This window comes from Strix uralensis, chromosome 4 (assembly GCF_047716275.1).
Source record: "Strix uralensis isolate ZFMK-TIS-50842 chromosome 4, bStrUra1, whole genome shotgun sequence".
NCBI classification, from domain to species: domain Eukaryota; kingdom Metazoa; phylum Chordata; class Aves; order Strigiformes; family Strigidae; genus Strix; species Strix uralensis.
The window spans coordinates 64,918,055-64,933,811 of NC_133975.1; the positions used below are offsets into that span (position 1 = coordinate 64,918,055).

A 15,757-nucleotide genomic window follows, 5' to 3' on the forward strand; every position below is an offset into this window, starting at 1 on the left:
CTTACATATTATATGTAGCCTATGCGCTCTGTAATAGAAACTACTTGTCCTCTGTGCTCTAGAGGTTTTGAAGTCAGAATCACTATGCTTATTCAAATCACAAAATCATTCATTTTATCCAAGTCTTGCCCAGCCTTTGCCACAAAAAGAGAAAAGTTGACAATCACAGCAAAATAGCTAGGAGTACTTTTTATTAAACATGTAACACCTGTTAGTACTCAAAAATAAAAATTTGAGTGTCGCATAACATAGAGAAATGTAATGTCTGTTTGGTATGGTCTTCAACCCTTAGGAGACTGATTTTTTAAAGAATTTTTTTTTCTTTCAGAAGACACATAAAAAGGCTTTTAACACAGTCACAAATTCAAAGCACTAGGAAAGGTAAATACAATTTTTTCTGTCTAAGCTCTTATTTTAACCCTGCTGCCTACTCAAGATCCAGACCATCCAGCCCAACCACCACACTGCAACTCAGGAGGGTCCAAGCAAGGCCCATCAGCCACTTAACAATACCATGGTGACAAGGCATTCCACTTGCAGCTAACATCCTACATCCTCTGTGCAGAAGACACAGCATTTTGTTTTCCCCCTTTTCCACAGCAAACAGCTGCTCTTCCAAAAATTTGCAGCACCACTTTCTTGACAATTTGTAGAGATGCAGCTGAACTCTGCTCTAATTACATACCAAGCTACCTGCACATTTTCTATTCAGTCCTGCAATGCAGCAGCCAGGAGGCTTTGCTAAAACAACCACCAGGGACTAGACAGCAAGCTAATCTACTTCAGACAGATGCATATTAACTCTGTGTACAAAGCCCAAGAGTTTTGAAATTACATGCCAGTTTTCACAGACAAGTGTTCTGTTCGTATTCAAGTGTCCATAATGTGATTTGTCTGACTCTTACCTACCGTTAGAAATACAAGTGGGAGTTGTTCTATTACAGACAACCCCCACTTAAAATATCATCCCAACTGGGGATTCCTGGTGCAGAAGACTAAGTAGTTGCTCTCACCTCAACATACACATATTGAAATAGGCAGAGACTAACCAACCCAAACAAAATTATCCTACAGTGACACAGCCATGCAGAAGATGCACAAAGACTAGCAGCTGTATGTTTTATATTATCGGCTTTGAGCCTTGAAGACAAACAACTGCCAAGCATCACATCTAACAGCAGTACTTATTTCTGTTTCTGAGCAGTCATATCCACACGGCTTTCTCTCCTCAGGTTCTGGGTTTTGGTTTCAGGGGGGTTATGGGTTGGGGTTTTTTTTGTCGGTTGTTTGGGGGGTGGGGGGGGTGGTGGTGTTACTTTGTTGATTTTGGGGGGAGTGGTTTGAGTTTTGTCTTGGAAGAAATGTATGTGACCTTCATCTTGCATCTTTACAAATGCAGACTGAGGGATGCTTTTGTTCTATTATCCCTAGTGTCTTGCCTCCAGAGGAAAACCAGTCGACAGCTACACAAGCAATCAAACTCTAGAGCAATTTTTCAGGGTGCAACAACTTGAACTATCCTTTGGAGAGTCCCTGCAAATGCTGGCATGAAAGACTACGCAAGTTCAAGCCCCTAGATGATGATCAGATCTCCCAACTTGAGCAGCAGGGCTAGGGATAGAAGAAAACAAAATGGATTGAAATGTTAAGCATGCAAGAAAGATTAGGGAAAGTGAGTAAATACAAGGTTTTAACTCCTCCATGGCACCTAGGCATACACGTACTGGGATACATCTCCCTGGAAAATAGAGTTTAAAATTTGTCAGTTCATCAAATCTAAGGCTATTTATTTGAAAAGGACGAGCCATTTTTCCAGTCTTCTGAAGCACACAATTTGTCCACCTTGTAACACAATCGACTTCTCTTTATCAGAGAATGTTTGAGAAAAAAAAGAAACAGTGATGGTTTCTCCAGCTTCACACAAGCAGAAGTAGATTCAGTGGGACTGTCAGTACTAGACATTATTGTGCTTCAGATTCAACTTCCTTAAAATAAAGATCCAAGGTTTTTTACCAGCAGTGAATAATCATACAAATATGCAGCCCAGACTGCTGCAAGAGACACGATCACATGCCACGTGGTACAGTGGCCCCTTCCATAGAAAAGTGCAGTTATTTAAAACTACAAACAAGGAATCCATCTTTTTCCATTCAATTGACAGGCCCAAGATCACTCAGGAGACAGCTCTCTTGGGACTTGTTGAAGTACAAGAAACACTTGTGCACAAAACCTGGGAAGAACCACAGCTCTTTCCTGCACAGGTGGTCTAGGTAGTTCCTTCATACGGTACATGCTGCAAAGGTGATGGGCAGAGAGCTTCATAGGCTTTGCACCCACAGGTGTATCTGTTGCAGCACCGAGATGATTCTGGGCCTAACAAGAACCTTGTGCAATTCAGTGTGAAGGCTGTGCTGGTAATTTTTCCCGGTGAGAAAGCAGACCCATCTTGGCTCCCAGTTCTGCAGAGATTAAGTGGTTACAGGAGCTCTTTGTAAGAAATCCATTTCTTCACAAATTTGTCAGAACCTCAGCATCACCTGTGCTTCAGGACCAACATTAACACCCATGATGACAGCCACAACAGAAAAACAGTGTACACAAGAACTAGGAACTCCATCCTGTAACTTCATATCAAAGTTCTCCACAAAAGTGCTCACAGTTCAGAAATTTTCATTCAGTTGCACGTTACATTTTACTGCATCTGTAATCTTTTTACTATGAAAACTTTCACAAAGCATAAACAAGCTATTCTGTTCTATGAGTTAGCTTCCTCTTTAAAGGAAAAGTGATTAATCGTCATAGCAGTACCCATCACTACATGCACTATGACATTAAGCTACTAAATGCATGAAACCGAACAGTAACGTTAACCTGACAAATTATGATGACATCTCGATCCACTAACAAAGGCTGTGTATATTTAATTACTCATGTATTACTGTCATGAACATAACCGCTTTAAAAATATTTGACAGATTTAAAAAAAAAAATTTGATTTATGTATAAAGCATCAGCTCAACAATACAAAACAGGCTTCTGGAAATGGAAAAAAAAGGATCAATGTTTTGAATGCTACTCAGCACCACACAACTTGACAAAAAGACAAACTTACACAACACTGTACACAAGTTATCAAGTACGAGACAGCAACTGGGTTTAGTAACAGAAAATGTAACTATCAAAGCTGTATCTTCAATTCTCCTTCCTCTAGATGGCAAAATGATTCACAGTAAATTCAAAAATTGAGCACAAAAATTATTTAGCAGTAAACAGTTTTCTCTCATAAGAAATAACCTACATCTGAAGAGAATTAAGCCTTGACCCTTAAGATGTATCTGAGGAAATTCCAGGAAGTATTATACAGTTAAAGACAATTTTATAGGTATAAGCCTTAATGGTACAATAAATCTCACAATTTCTCATTAATCCATCTAAGTTTGAGAAAGTATCGGTAGACAAAATTAAGTATAAATACTGGAGTCAAATCAGAAATGAAGGCATTAACAGTGCAAGGTAAGTTCATACGATCTTTGGAAGTTGAAAGGTTTTTGAAGTCTTTGATATACATATCTATGTGTAGGCAGAAACACACATACACTGAGATTAAAACTAGCTCCCCCTCCACTGGACCTCTTCACAGAAATTAAGTTAAAAGCCTAAAAAAGCTGTAGCTGCATCTCATTATGTGTAAACAAGCCTGCCCTCTAGTGTACTGATCGGTCAAGCTAGTAAATTTATTTTTATGTTTTCTGTATTCAAGTGACTAAAATCCCCTAACACTGGTTATTACTAAGCAAAACTGTGCTGTTATGTTTACTTTTCTGATACAGCATATGAAGCTTGTTATCACCTCCAGCTCTTCGGTGCACTGAATTATCTTTACTAAGAGATGAGCCAAAAACATGCTTAAGTAGATTTACTCTTTAAAAACCCCAAAACTATTTTCACATGTATAGTATAAAAACTTGATAATGGAATTATAGTAGTAGTTAACTGTTCGTGCTGCTGGAGATTTAGAGACAGCAGTTAGCAGCATTTAGCTCCAAGTTATTCAAGCCTTTACTAAGTCTGTTTGCATGCAATTCAGCATTTTCACAGAAAAGAGCTATCAAGCATTGGAACAGGCTGCCCAAGGAAGTGGTTGAGTCACCATTCCTGGAGGTATTTAAAATATGTGTAGACCTGACACTTAGGGACATGGTTTACTGGTAGACTTGGTACTGACAAGTTAATGGTTGGATTCAATCTTAAAGCTTCTTTCAACATAAATAATTCTACGATTTTTCTATTTCTCCAGCTTGCTATAACCAGCCTATTGAACTACTCCAGACAAGCGTATTTCTTGTACAGCATTTTCCAGCTTTTTTGTAAAGCCACTTGAAATATGTCCTTGGTTAATATCATCTTCTGTACTTATATGTGTTCAAAACATGTGGTTTAACCAAAAAAAAAATCTCATAAAACTTACTATAACTACAGTCAGCAGTCCAGAAGTCAGTTAAAGATTCTGGAAACAGGTAATGTGCTGAACTTTTGGTTTAAAAGCTAGCCTTCTCCAGATTCAAGAGTGTATTATTTCAGAAGACTTCTAAGCCTTCAATTGGAAGCAGCATACCTGAAGATATTCCATTCTACTACTAAATAATTTCAAATTCTAAACTTGGATTCAGAAAGAATGCTTATTTTTCAGCTGATATTTTATCCATTTTCCTCAGCTAGCAGTAAATCATTTTACTCCAAAATGTGTGCAGGCTACATCCACATCTCAAAAGTAAGAGTCTTACGTGATCAACACAAGATACAAGTGAAAACAATCAACTAGAGTTTCACAAAAAAACTCCAAGCAGTCACTTTCCTTGAGGATTAACAGGTTATGCGCACATCTTGTTCAGCTACATTTAAGGACACAGAAATCCAAGAAGAAAAAAGACTTAACTGAAGGCACAGTATTTTTTTTTCAATTACTTGAAATTCAACTTTACTGCATTTTTAATTGCAAGGAACTTGCTGATACTCAGCCAAGTATATACAATCTGTTTTTTAACATTGTCACATCTTACAAGTCTCACTAATAAATCTGGTCTTGACAAAACCAGTTTTAGGAAGAGCATCTCATGAGCATGTGTTAAGCAATTAAGACGAGGAAGTAATTTCAAGTAAAAACCATTGAGATAACTGACTTGAAGAGGAAAAAGTTTATTCAACTATTGCCATATCAGAACAACGAAGCAGCCCTTACATGTAGCCACTCATCAGAAAGGACATTACAAAACATTAACATAATGTAATAGATCAATTTTCTTTCAGGCATTTTCAAAGGACAAATCAGACCCACAGACTCTTCTGCTCTGGTGTGCAAGAAAAAAGCTGGAAAGGAACAAAGCAAGCAGCCAAACTTTTCTTCCTATCTGACAATATACCTCTGCTATTCAGAGCTTCTTGACGATCAAGGTGACACAAGCAGTATTCAAGAGCTAAGTTATTACCATTTCTGCAGTATTTGAGCCCATAAGTACCAGTTTTAGACAGTGAGTTCCTATTGCACACATTTTCAAAAAGAGAAAGGAAAATAAAGAAGACAGGCCCAACTCTGCCCTCAAATGCTCAGAAAGAATTTTCTGTACACAGACTGCATGGCCCTTCCACAGGACAGGTGTTGGAACTGCTGAGCAACTACAGAGCCCTTATTTACTGTGAAGCAAAATAAGCCTTCAAGCGTCCCTTACTTGATCTTAGCAGGTCAAATTCTCTGTCCAACAGCTCCTCCTCTGTCAACTTGGAAAAATTGTCCTCTCCAAATGGGTTCCAGCCTGACATATCAGGTGGGTTATTGATGCTCTGCTTTGGGTAACTGGCAATTGCTTCAGCATCCAGAATACCTGGTCTGTAAAGTAAGTTCATGGAAGTAAATAGAAACATTACAAGATTGTTTATCAGGGTGAAAAATCTTTAACAGGCTTCATTAGGCAAAATACTACATACAAATAACATGCATGCATTAACAGCTTATCCCAAAAGCATCCGAAAGCTAACTTAAGGGAAAACGGATCACTTGAAATATGTGGTTTGATCACATGATTTCTTTATGCAATCCTTGGACTTTCATTATTCAACTTATTAATTGTAGCCAAAGCACAGAATCCTTCATCAAGTTGACATGCAAGGGCAAAAACTCTATTTCACTCTATGGTCATTTCTATATTGCCGTAGGAGACTGACTTGTTTTTCTCAAAAAAAGCCTGTTTGAAGTTTTCATCAGTTCTCTTTATTTTCAGATTATTTTTTCTTGGCAGACACATTAAGTGCCTTTGAATTCTACATCCATCCAACTGATAGAAATAACTGAACCAGTTGACATAATAGCTTCTGCTTGGATTAGTCTTATCTACACAAAGAAACCTTTGACCAGATGTGGTTTTCCTTTCATGCAAGTTTAGCAAATTACGCCTACTACTTCTCTGTTTGTCTGAAGCAGACTAGAAAAGCAGCAATCAGCAAGTTACAGTGTGCTAACTGGTTCTTTCTCTATGCCCAGCCAGGCTCTGCAGGCCACACCTGCAGCCCAGCTTCATGTGGAACCATCTCTTCAAGACGAGAGAAAGGAGAAGGGGCTTCTTCCTATCAGCTTGGGTCCTATCATCCCAAAGACTACTGGCTCTTTCCACTGAAAGAAGGACAACATGCGATACAACGCAATGCATTTAATATGTCAAGGGAAAAGAAACTCATCGCCCCCTCCTTTAATATAAGAAGTATTAAGTATACAAGAAGTATATTTTTTGTTTACACGATCAATCTCATGTATTGCAAACCATTGCTAATTCACAGTCATTGACTCAAAGCTAACCAGCAGGACCAAAATCTTCAGCCAAACACACGGAAGAGAAACTGGAAATGTATGTATTTACTTCCAGACTGGAATGATTCCTTTCAGAAATTATTTGTGACAGAAGTACTCTGGCAATAGACCTGCCTGAAGTACAGCTGGTAAATCTCAGATATGGGCACAGAAGTGCAGGATGACACTCTCTGCTAGGGATTAGACTACCTAATTGGCAAGATGAAGCCAAACTGGTCATGGTGATAATATTACATCAATCCAGCCCACAGCAGGGAATATTTTGGTTTTTACACTTTCAACACACTGTAACCTAGAAGAGACTGACAGCAGCACCTGAAACATGTAGCCACACTATTAACTGAAAGCCTGTGTCAAGACTGACTGCACCAAAGACTCAGCATTTCGACAATTGCAAAGCACTTATCTTTCAATATAGTATAGTAGGAACCTATACAAATACATAACCTAGCTTCTAACATTAGTGAAACTGGACAAATCTGTGATTTTTTAGTTTTTAAACAGAAAAGAAAGGTTTTCTATTCCACACACAGTTTTTCATAAGAATTATTGGAAAAGTCATTATTTATTACACCTTATTAAGCAAGGGTAAATCCACAGCCCCCTGCAAAGGGATTATACCTCTGATGAGGTATACTCTATCAAACAACATACTTAAGTCAGACCTCTGATCAATAGACACAAGAGTTAGAAGCCCTAGCAAATAAATACCAACTATAAGGCCTCTCTTAAAGAGTGTTTAAGGTGACTTTCACATGCCCATAACCTCACTCAACATTGGCTACTAACCATCTTAAGCAAAGTCAGTTCCTGGAATAAATCCATGAACAAGCAAAAGAGGAAGACAGGTTCTTTAAGAAGTTGTACCAGGCTCATCCTAAAATATTCTTTACTACTAAACAGCAACTATCCAACTGCTTCAACTAATACCTTACTACTGAAGCAGGTAATTTCTGAGGAAAGGATTCAGTAGTGCTCATCACAATAAGCAATGTAAGCAATAAGTAACCCTTGGGTACATCTGTGTCAGAATACTTGCCTGCTTGCAGGGTAGGGACAATCTGCCACTGTTCCAGCATGCACTGGAAGTGACCCAGGGTAGGAGATTAAGGCTGGTGAGAAGTCTTGTGGAGAAGTGATATATTCAGGAGACTGCGCCTGTTGCGACCGCTGTTGCTGCTGAGCCAGCATCTGCTGCTGTAGGAGAGCGTGCTGATATTGCTGCACCTAAGAAAGAGAATGATCATGTTACCAAGTCATCTGAGTCAGCATTAATCTTTTCTGCTAAGTAACAATACCAGCCTTGCAGTCAAACGCACTAACCACCACCACACTCCAGAAAAGCTTGGTAGCTTCAGCAGAAGCAAGAAGACAGACCTGTCCACTATACAGGTGAAAAAAACCTGCCCTAACAGGTCAGTAATACCATTTTTCTCTTCCAACACATTATCCCTTAGCTTTTTGTAATTACTGCAAACTAAGCATATGCTACTGCAGCACTAAAAAGTTAGTTTTCATCATACCTTATTCTTAATTATTAATAATCAAAATTCATAATTGCTCCCGACTTTTGAAAAAACAGATTATGCAGTTTGCTTTCTTGCTTTTAAAGTAGGAATTTCAAGTCACAATGCCTTGTATCACTTAGTAGTCTAACATACATTTGTTGCTGTGGTCACTTGGAAGCCTTAAGCACCAAGTATGTTTCAAACTACTATATACCTACTTCATGAAGTTTAGGATATATCCCATCTGATTAATACAGAAGTGCAACTCCAGATAAGCTTCTGCAACCAAGACTGGGTTAACTTTTTCTTCCCCAACTGAGTATCATTTTAGATGCTGAACTCCACGCTATTTACCACATCCACAGCTCATTACACCTACTCACAAACTCATCTTATTGCATCTTCATAACAGACTTACAAACACAGCACGTATTTTAAGATTTTACTGTCTATGTTCCATTCTTGACATACCATAGCAGGATACTGAGATTGGGAAGGTTGCTGCTGGTACACAGACTGCATCAACAGCTGCTGTTGGACCATCTGCTGGTGCATTGCTTGTTGATACTATAGTTGAAAAGAAGAAAATAGCTTTAAGAAGTCGTGATCTCCCCTTTAGGAATATCCAGATATTTAGAAACAGCATCAATTAAAATATGACTTCTGTGACTCAACAGCATTTTTCACTTAAGACATCACATAACCAAGAATCACCTTGCAATTCAGTCACAGCATTTTAATGACTCTGTGTTTAGAAGCTTTTCCGTTTTTTCCCCCCAATTAATACCAGCCTGTTTAACAAAAAATTAAACTACATACTCAGCACTGCCTTTTCTGAGGCTGGCCAATTAGCATCCCAACTTCTGTAGTTTTCACCAGTGCTGAGTCACTTTGGAAAATAATTCAGCTGTGCTTTAAAGAATAACATGTCTCAAAATGGGAAAAAAAGAGGAATAGCAATACGTGCCTTGGACAGGATCTGAACATTCTTGTCTGACCTAGCTGCTCTTCCGTTATGTTTACAGTAATTTATGCTGCACAACTTAAGTGATTATACTTGACAGTATGCAAGCTGGACAGTGTTAGAATACATGTCATGCACGAAAAATCTGCGTGGACAGAACAATTACCAAAACAAAGTTCTTTGCTGACCAAGAAAAATCAAAGAAAGCAAAACTGGCAAAAAATGCTACTGAGATGGTGTAGGTACAACCATCTACTGCAAGCATAGCATCATCACCTAGATAATTCCTAACATATATCTTAAGCACATTTACACGCAAAACCTTTGTTTGGGCCACATGGTGGTGATTCAAAGCAAGATGGGATTCACTGTCAAACTAAAAAAACAAGATAGCACAAAGAAGGCAGCTTTCTAGGGTAAGCATTACAGTGCCTATGAAGAGACAAAGTTAAAAAGAAGGGGCAGGAGCCATGATCCTTTTATCCTAGCGGGAAAAAGAACAGGCCACAACAGCAGAAATGTTTAATTAGCACATGATTCCAAGTATTATTAACAGGCATAACATGTGTCTCTTAGAAACCTAACAGATTCAACTTGTACCTGCTGAATGTAAGCATCCTGAACTGTAGGTTGCTGCTGCTGGTGATGTAAATGGTGTAGCTGCTGTAGTCTCCAGTCCCCTTGCTGCAGCTGCTGCAGAACTCTGTTCTGCTGCGGGGGGTGCTGGTTGGTCCCTTGGGACTGTAACATTTCTTGTCCATTCCCTGGGCGCATGGTTCCTGTGATAGTCAGACAACACCATTGACATACTGATCTCTAAAGTTTAGCTAGAGCACTCCCTGGCAGTTAACATCTTTATTTAACACTTCAAGGTGAAACAGTTTATTAACTTCCCTTCCCAGTCTGACAACTAGTAGAGCTGGTAGATACGGTAGATACTAAGTTCTCTTCTCCAAAAATACTTACGTGCCTGTCAAGGCACAATTTCTACTTACAAGATGTGGGAAGCTTCATTTGGTCTCACAACAGAGGAAGCTGGGTTCAAGATTTCTGCTTTACTTACACTTAAGTTGTACCTTCTACTGTCTCAAACCCTAACCCTCAAAACATACAGTTTTCTATGCATACAACACGTGCGATGGTTTTTTTTAAGGGAACTATTGGCTCACTTGTCAAATTCCCTAAACAGAACACCTGATTGATTTTGCCATTCAATTATTTTTGCAGCCTTTTAAGTAAGCAGTTACTAACATAAATCAATCTCTTCTTGCGTGCTGTATTTATATTCTGAAGTGCCCAGGAATGATCTGTTACTTGTCATAACAGGAAAAGCTTTCCAAGTTGGATGTTATCTGGATCCTGCCTAGTAAAAGTTGTTTACACCTGGGACACAAACATTCTCAGCAGCCTTTTGATCAGAGCCTTTGCTAATACCATCCCTGAAGCTACTCTTCCTGTACTGTAACATCACACAGTTCAACTAGGAAAGTACTGGAGATGTAAATGAAAACTATTTAAGTGAATATTTACTGGAGCCATAACTCTTTTTTAAAGGAGATGAAGAAAAACTCAAAGGATTTATCTAAAACCCATTTCACTCGATTGAGCTTCCCTCAATTACTCCTGTTACCCCTCTATTGCACCCACAGTTCAATGTGAAATGCATCCATCAATCATTAGAAAAGTGAACTTTTTGCATGGTTCCAGCCTACAAATAATACCAACATATTGTTGATATCTCATGACTTATTGAGGCACAGGGAAAATATTTCTCCTACTACCATGAAAGCAGTTTGTTACAGAAGACCTCAGTATTTTTCATGAATTATTTGAAAGTCAAAACTGAGCATGAGCCTCTCTCGCAACCCACAGTGGGAAAGTTCGTGCAAAATCAGTGTTAAGCACCAAAAATACCTTCACTTCTCAACAAATTGCATTTAGTTTTTGTGGCACCTGGTCAAACTTATTTGCACATTTAGAATCTTTCAGAAAGGATGAAGATTCAGGTTTTAGCATATAAAAAAGAAGATGAATTTGAGTTTTAAATTTTATCCCTACTAGAGCAAGAAGGAAGAGACAGACAATATTCATTCTTCATTTATTTTGATCCATCCTTAGACTTTGTTAAGTTACCTTTTTGCCCACGATTACCAAATTCACCAGGAACTTGTACTTTGACTGGAGTTGCTGAGCTCTGGATCGTCAGCACACTAGAAGTGGCAGTACTTGAATTGGCCTTTGGTCTTTGTCGTGGTGCAATTGAGGTTTCTGTTGGTCCAACAGTATCTGTTATTCTGAAATGACAAGTATTCCCACAGAAGAGTCATGTTAAAAAAGGACTTTCTTCTTCAAATTAGACACGGTATATCTCTTAATAGCTCAATTATGTCTTAACCATAGGCTGCTCTACTTCTGAATTTGATTGTAATACCTTAAAATTTGCTTCCTAAATTCCACTCCCCACCCATCACAGCCATAGGATATACAATTGCTCCAGAACACCATTAAGAAGGAGCTATGCAATAGCCTTATTCCCAAGGAGACCATGGAACTACACGAAATCTCTCTGTAAAAGCTTTCCTCACTTCACACTAGTGAGTGAAAGTTATGTCTAGCGCTTGAGTCAGCAATCCTATGACTAGAGGTATGATAACTGTTCATACTTAAAGGAAATAAGATTAAGAAAAATCTTATCTGTAAATCAACTCATTTCTACCTTTTGTTAGAGATTTTAGCCTCTAGCAGTTATAACATCCATAAACTGCTCAAAAGATTTGCGTCTTTCCTGAAGTACTTCAGAGATGTATAATAGTCTGCTGGGTTAATAAAGATGTTCAAAACCCAAGTACTTGTACTTGAGAGCTTTAATGCCATTATCAGGTTACAGTATATGCATTTTTTTAAAGCTGTCTGATTGCTTAAAAACACTAATTCACCATCTGAGCCATCAGTATGTAACACCTCATATTAATTCCTAACATATTATATTAAGACACCATCTGCCTTAACCTGCTGTAATTTACAGCCATCAGGAAAATATTATCTAGGAAGAACTATGAACCTTGCTTGGCACTAGATTTAGTTGGAGTTTAAAAGATTATTCCATAGATACTCTACACCTGCTGTACATTACCAACTGACAGCAGAGCCAGCAAAACCAACCACGTCCAGGCCATGACATTACCTTAAAATGGTACATACATATCTACATAGCTCAAATGCAGCTTAGATGAGCCCATTCATTTGCTTCTCATTCACAATAGACTAAGGAAGTCAGAGTTGAAATAGAACTCATAGTTATAACTAAATATAAGAGTACCTAAGTCACACATGTTGGTAGATCCAAAACCCAAACAACTTCCATTAAACAAAGAATAGAAGTGTAAAGGATTCTTCCAGCACTAACATCAAGCATACACATCATAGCAGATGTAAAAAAGCATGAATAGGAATTCCTGATGTTAATAAAAACAAAAACAAAAGTACAAAAAAAGGAATAATTTAGTATAAAAATCAGAGGTTTTGAAAGAACAAAATCTATTTACTTTCAATCAAATTTGATTTGTATATTTAAATAAAATTCCTAAGAACAGTTTATGTGTACCATATTATCCTCACCTACCACTGAAATCTTTTATTTCAAAATTCACTTATCACACTAAGTGAAAATAAGACAGATCAGACAGCTAGCACTTACTTATTCCACCACAAAACAGGCTCTCATTTTCCCTCCATGGATTCTCAATACAATGAAAAAAGCAATGGAGTGGAAACCAAAGAGAGACCTGAAGCTCTCAGAATTGCTGTTTGTGTGTTCTAATGACCTCTGCTAGTAAGATAATTTTTCATTTATTAACAAGCATATGAAAACAAGTTTCAGACAAACATGGAGCTTAACAATATTAGCAAAAAAAAGTAAAGCCACATCCACTGCTCACCTTGCTTTTATTTGGCTTTTTCTAGCAGCTGCCTCACTAGCTGTCATGGGTTCAGGAAGAGTTGAAGGGACAGGAGAATTCTTGGGAAAAATAAATTTGAATAAATTAAAAACCCAAAATCCTGAAATAAAAAAAATCATTACATATTCAAAACGAACACTTGGGTTCAAGTTTTTCATGTTACAAGGCTTCATGCAGAACTCATACAGCTGCAGATTAAAAGTGTTTCAATTTAACAGTATCTCTCTGTTCTCTTACCAGTTGCAAAAGTAAAATAAAAACATTACTGGTCTGACTGTTTTGTCAACAACTTTGCTTCATTCACACACTACCAACTATCAACATTAAAGTAAAACATTTTCTCCAAATGTTTTCTTGTAACTGCACAGAACAGAGACTTATTTTAGCCTCAAGTTTAAGGACTAAATCAAAGTCTAACCTTTGGATAAAACAACAGTAGTTTTTTTGTCCACTCAGCTCTTACACCCCAACATAAATTCCAGAAAAACATGCCATATCTAAGCTTCTATGGTTCTTCAACTTAACCCCATCTCAGACCAATTCCTGAATAAATTACATTTCACCTAAACCACACTGAACCAAGGAAAACAGCAGTTTTGGGGGAGGGAGAAGGACGATTATCTCATTACACATGCACTGCCTCCTTACATAAACAACACAAATTACATTTGGTCACAAATAATAGAGAAAGCCAATTATCAGATACCGCTTCTGACGACTTTCATCAGTACTGGAATTAGCCAAGTCTTAGAAAGAGATAGACAGACACACTTCCGACTTTACCTTGAAAATGTAAGCTGCTGTCAAAGACCATATACTGCACTGAGCCAGCCTCTCTTCTAACCTACAACAGTCATTCTTATTCTCAGGAAACTTCAAGAGGGAGGGTCAGGGGTGTCCACGTGCACATTTTTGTGCTGCTTTTCTTTTAAGGCAGCCATGGGTGCTAGAGGGACAAGCACTACCAAAGGAAATCAACAGCAACAGAAACCAGGGCATACACTGTTGCTTTTACTGCAGTTTTAACACGTCAGTGGAAAAAACATACACACCAAACAGCTTCACTTTGTAAGAATACTCCAGGCCCTTCTACTTTTCTAGGTCTGTCACAGGGCAAAGGGCCAAGTAAACAGGCAATTCCTATCTGCAAGGGCAGGGAGAAAATCAAACAGACACATTTTCAAGTCACCTGAGTGAGATGATACTACTCCTCCAGTGAGTAACATAGTAAATTCCCAAATTATGTTATGTCAAGTTATGTTTGTGTTTCAGGATAAAGTCTTTGAGGGAAAGTACAGTTATCGCACCTCCTATTCACACACTGCAACAGCGTAATGCAAAACCATTCAAAGCACTTGAAATTTAGCCTTTACCTAGTAACAGTAAGTACTTCAAGGTTTTCTGATTTACTTAAGTCGCCAAAAGCAGCACTCACATTTACTGAGCACCTCCTTCTACAAGGATCAATGATAAAGGAATTCAAAGGGATCTCACTAAGTTTATTCGTCTGTCTCTGAAGGCAGTTTACTATAATTGACATTAGTGTCAAAATGAATTTTGAGACTGATTTTTCCTGATGCTTGAGATTCACTTTAAAATACTGAACATTATTCATGTGCCCTCAAATTCTATTGCACAATAATTAGATCTGTGAATGAGATGATCTTTGAAAGTTCAGACTTTCAAACAAAGTTCAAACTCACATGGAAAGTAAGGATAAGAATGCAGGCTAACCAAGGCACTATTGTTTGCCTTCCAGTTCACTGCAGTCCTTCCAGTGGATTAACATAATTGTTAAGGATGATTAAGAAAAAGGGTTTATCCAGAACATAAATGCTCTTCACACTACAGTGACAACATTAAACCTTCTATTGTCAAACAAGTTTAAGTTCTGTAGTATATTTCACATTAATTGTATTAGACACAAGAGATTAGTAATGGTTAAAACCATAAGTCAGGTATTGAGGCAGTATCCATGTAATTCGTAGAGCTATGCCTCAAAATTAAAAAATATTTTGTTTAGAGAGCTAATGGCGCACATATGCAATAGCAGCTTAAAGTGTACTCCGCTCTATGTTTTAAATATAAGAGCAAGGTTTATTAAGAAATTGATATAATCTCTCAGGTGATTTGATAGCCTTCTCTCAATGCTACCTACAATATACACTAAAAATATGGAAAAAAATAACTACTTACATTAATATTAGACACTGGACAATCCTTTTTGGCAAGTTTAAAGGCAAAGGAAGATACTTGAAAGATATCGGGCCTCTGTTCTTGATCTGGTTCAAGCATATATCCTGCAGAAATTGATAAAACCAAATTATCACTGTTGGAAATCAAAAAGCCTGTTGAGACAGCATGCCACCAGCAAGAAGAAATTCAGCAGTTCTGCCACATGAGTTTACCCCAGAAAGAGTAATTTTAATTATTATGTTGGTTTTTTGGATATTTTAAATACTTTTTG

At 37.9% G+C, this 15,757-nt stretch overlaps 1 protein-coding gene across 1 annotated transcript in view; it reads right to left on the reverse strand.

The window, feature by feature from the left end:
* The window catches only part of BMP2K (BMP2 inducible kinase), a 67,195-nt gene that overhangs the window by 16,814 nt on the left and 34,624 nt on the right, over positions 1-15,757 (reverse strand). Inside the window, exons 8-14 of the mRNA XM_074866993.1 lie at positions 15,487-15,590; positions 13,270-13,349; positions 11,465-11,625; positions 9,932-10,110; positions 8,839-8,934; positions 7,899-8,086; positions 5,727-5,884 (exon numbers count right to left, since the gene is read on the reverse strand). Of these exons, the coding sequence (XP_074723094.1) occupies positions 5,727-5,884; positions 7,899-8,086; positions 8,839-8,934; positions 9,932-10,110; positions 11,465-11,625; positions 13,270-13,349; positions 15,487-15,590 (966 nt within the window). The remainder of the gene's footprint in view (positions 1-5,726; positions 5,885-7,898; positions 8,087-8,838; positions 8,935-9,931; positions 10,111-11,464; positions 11,626-13,269; positions 13,350-15,486; positions 15,591-15,757) is intronic.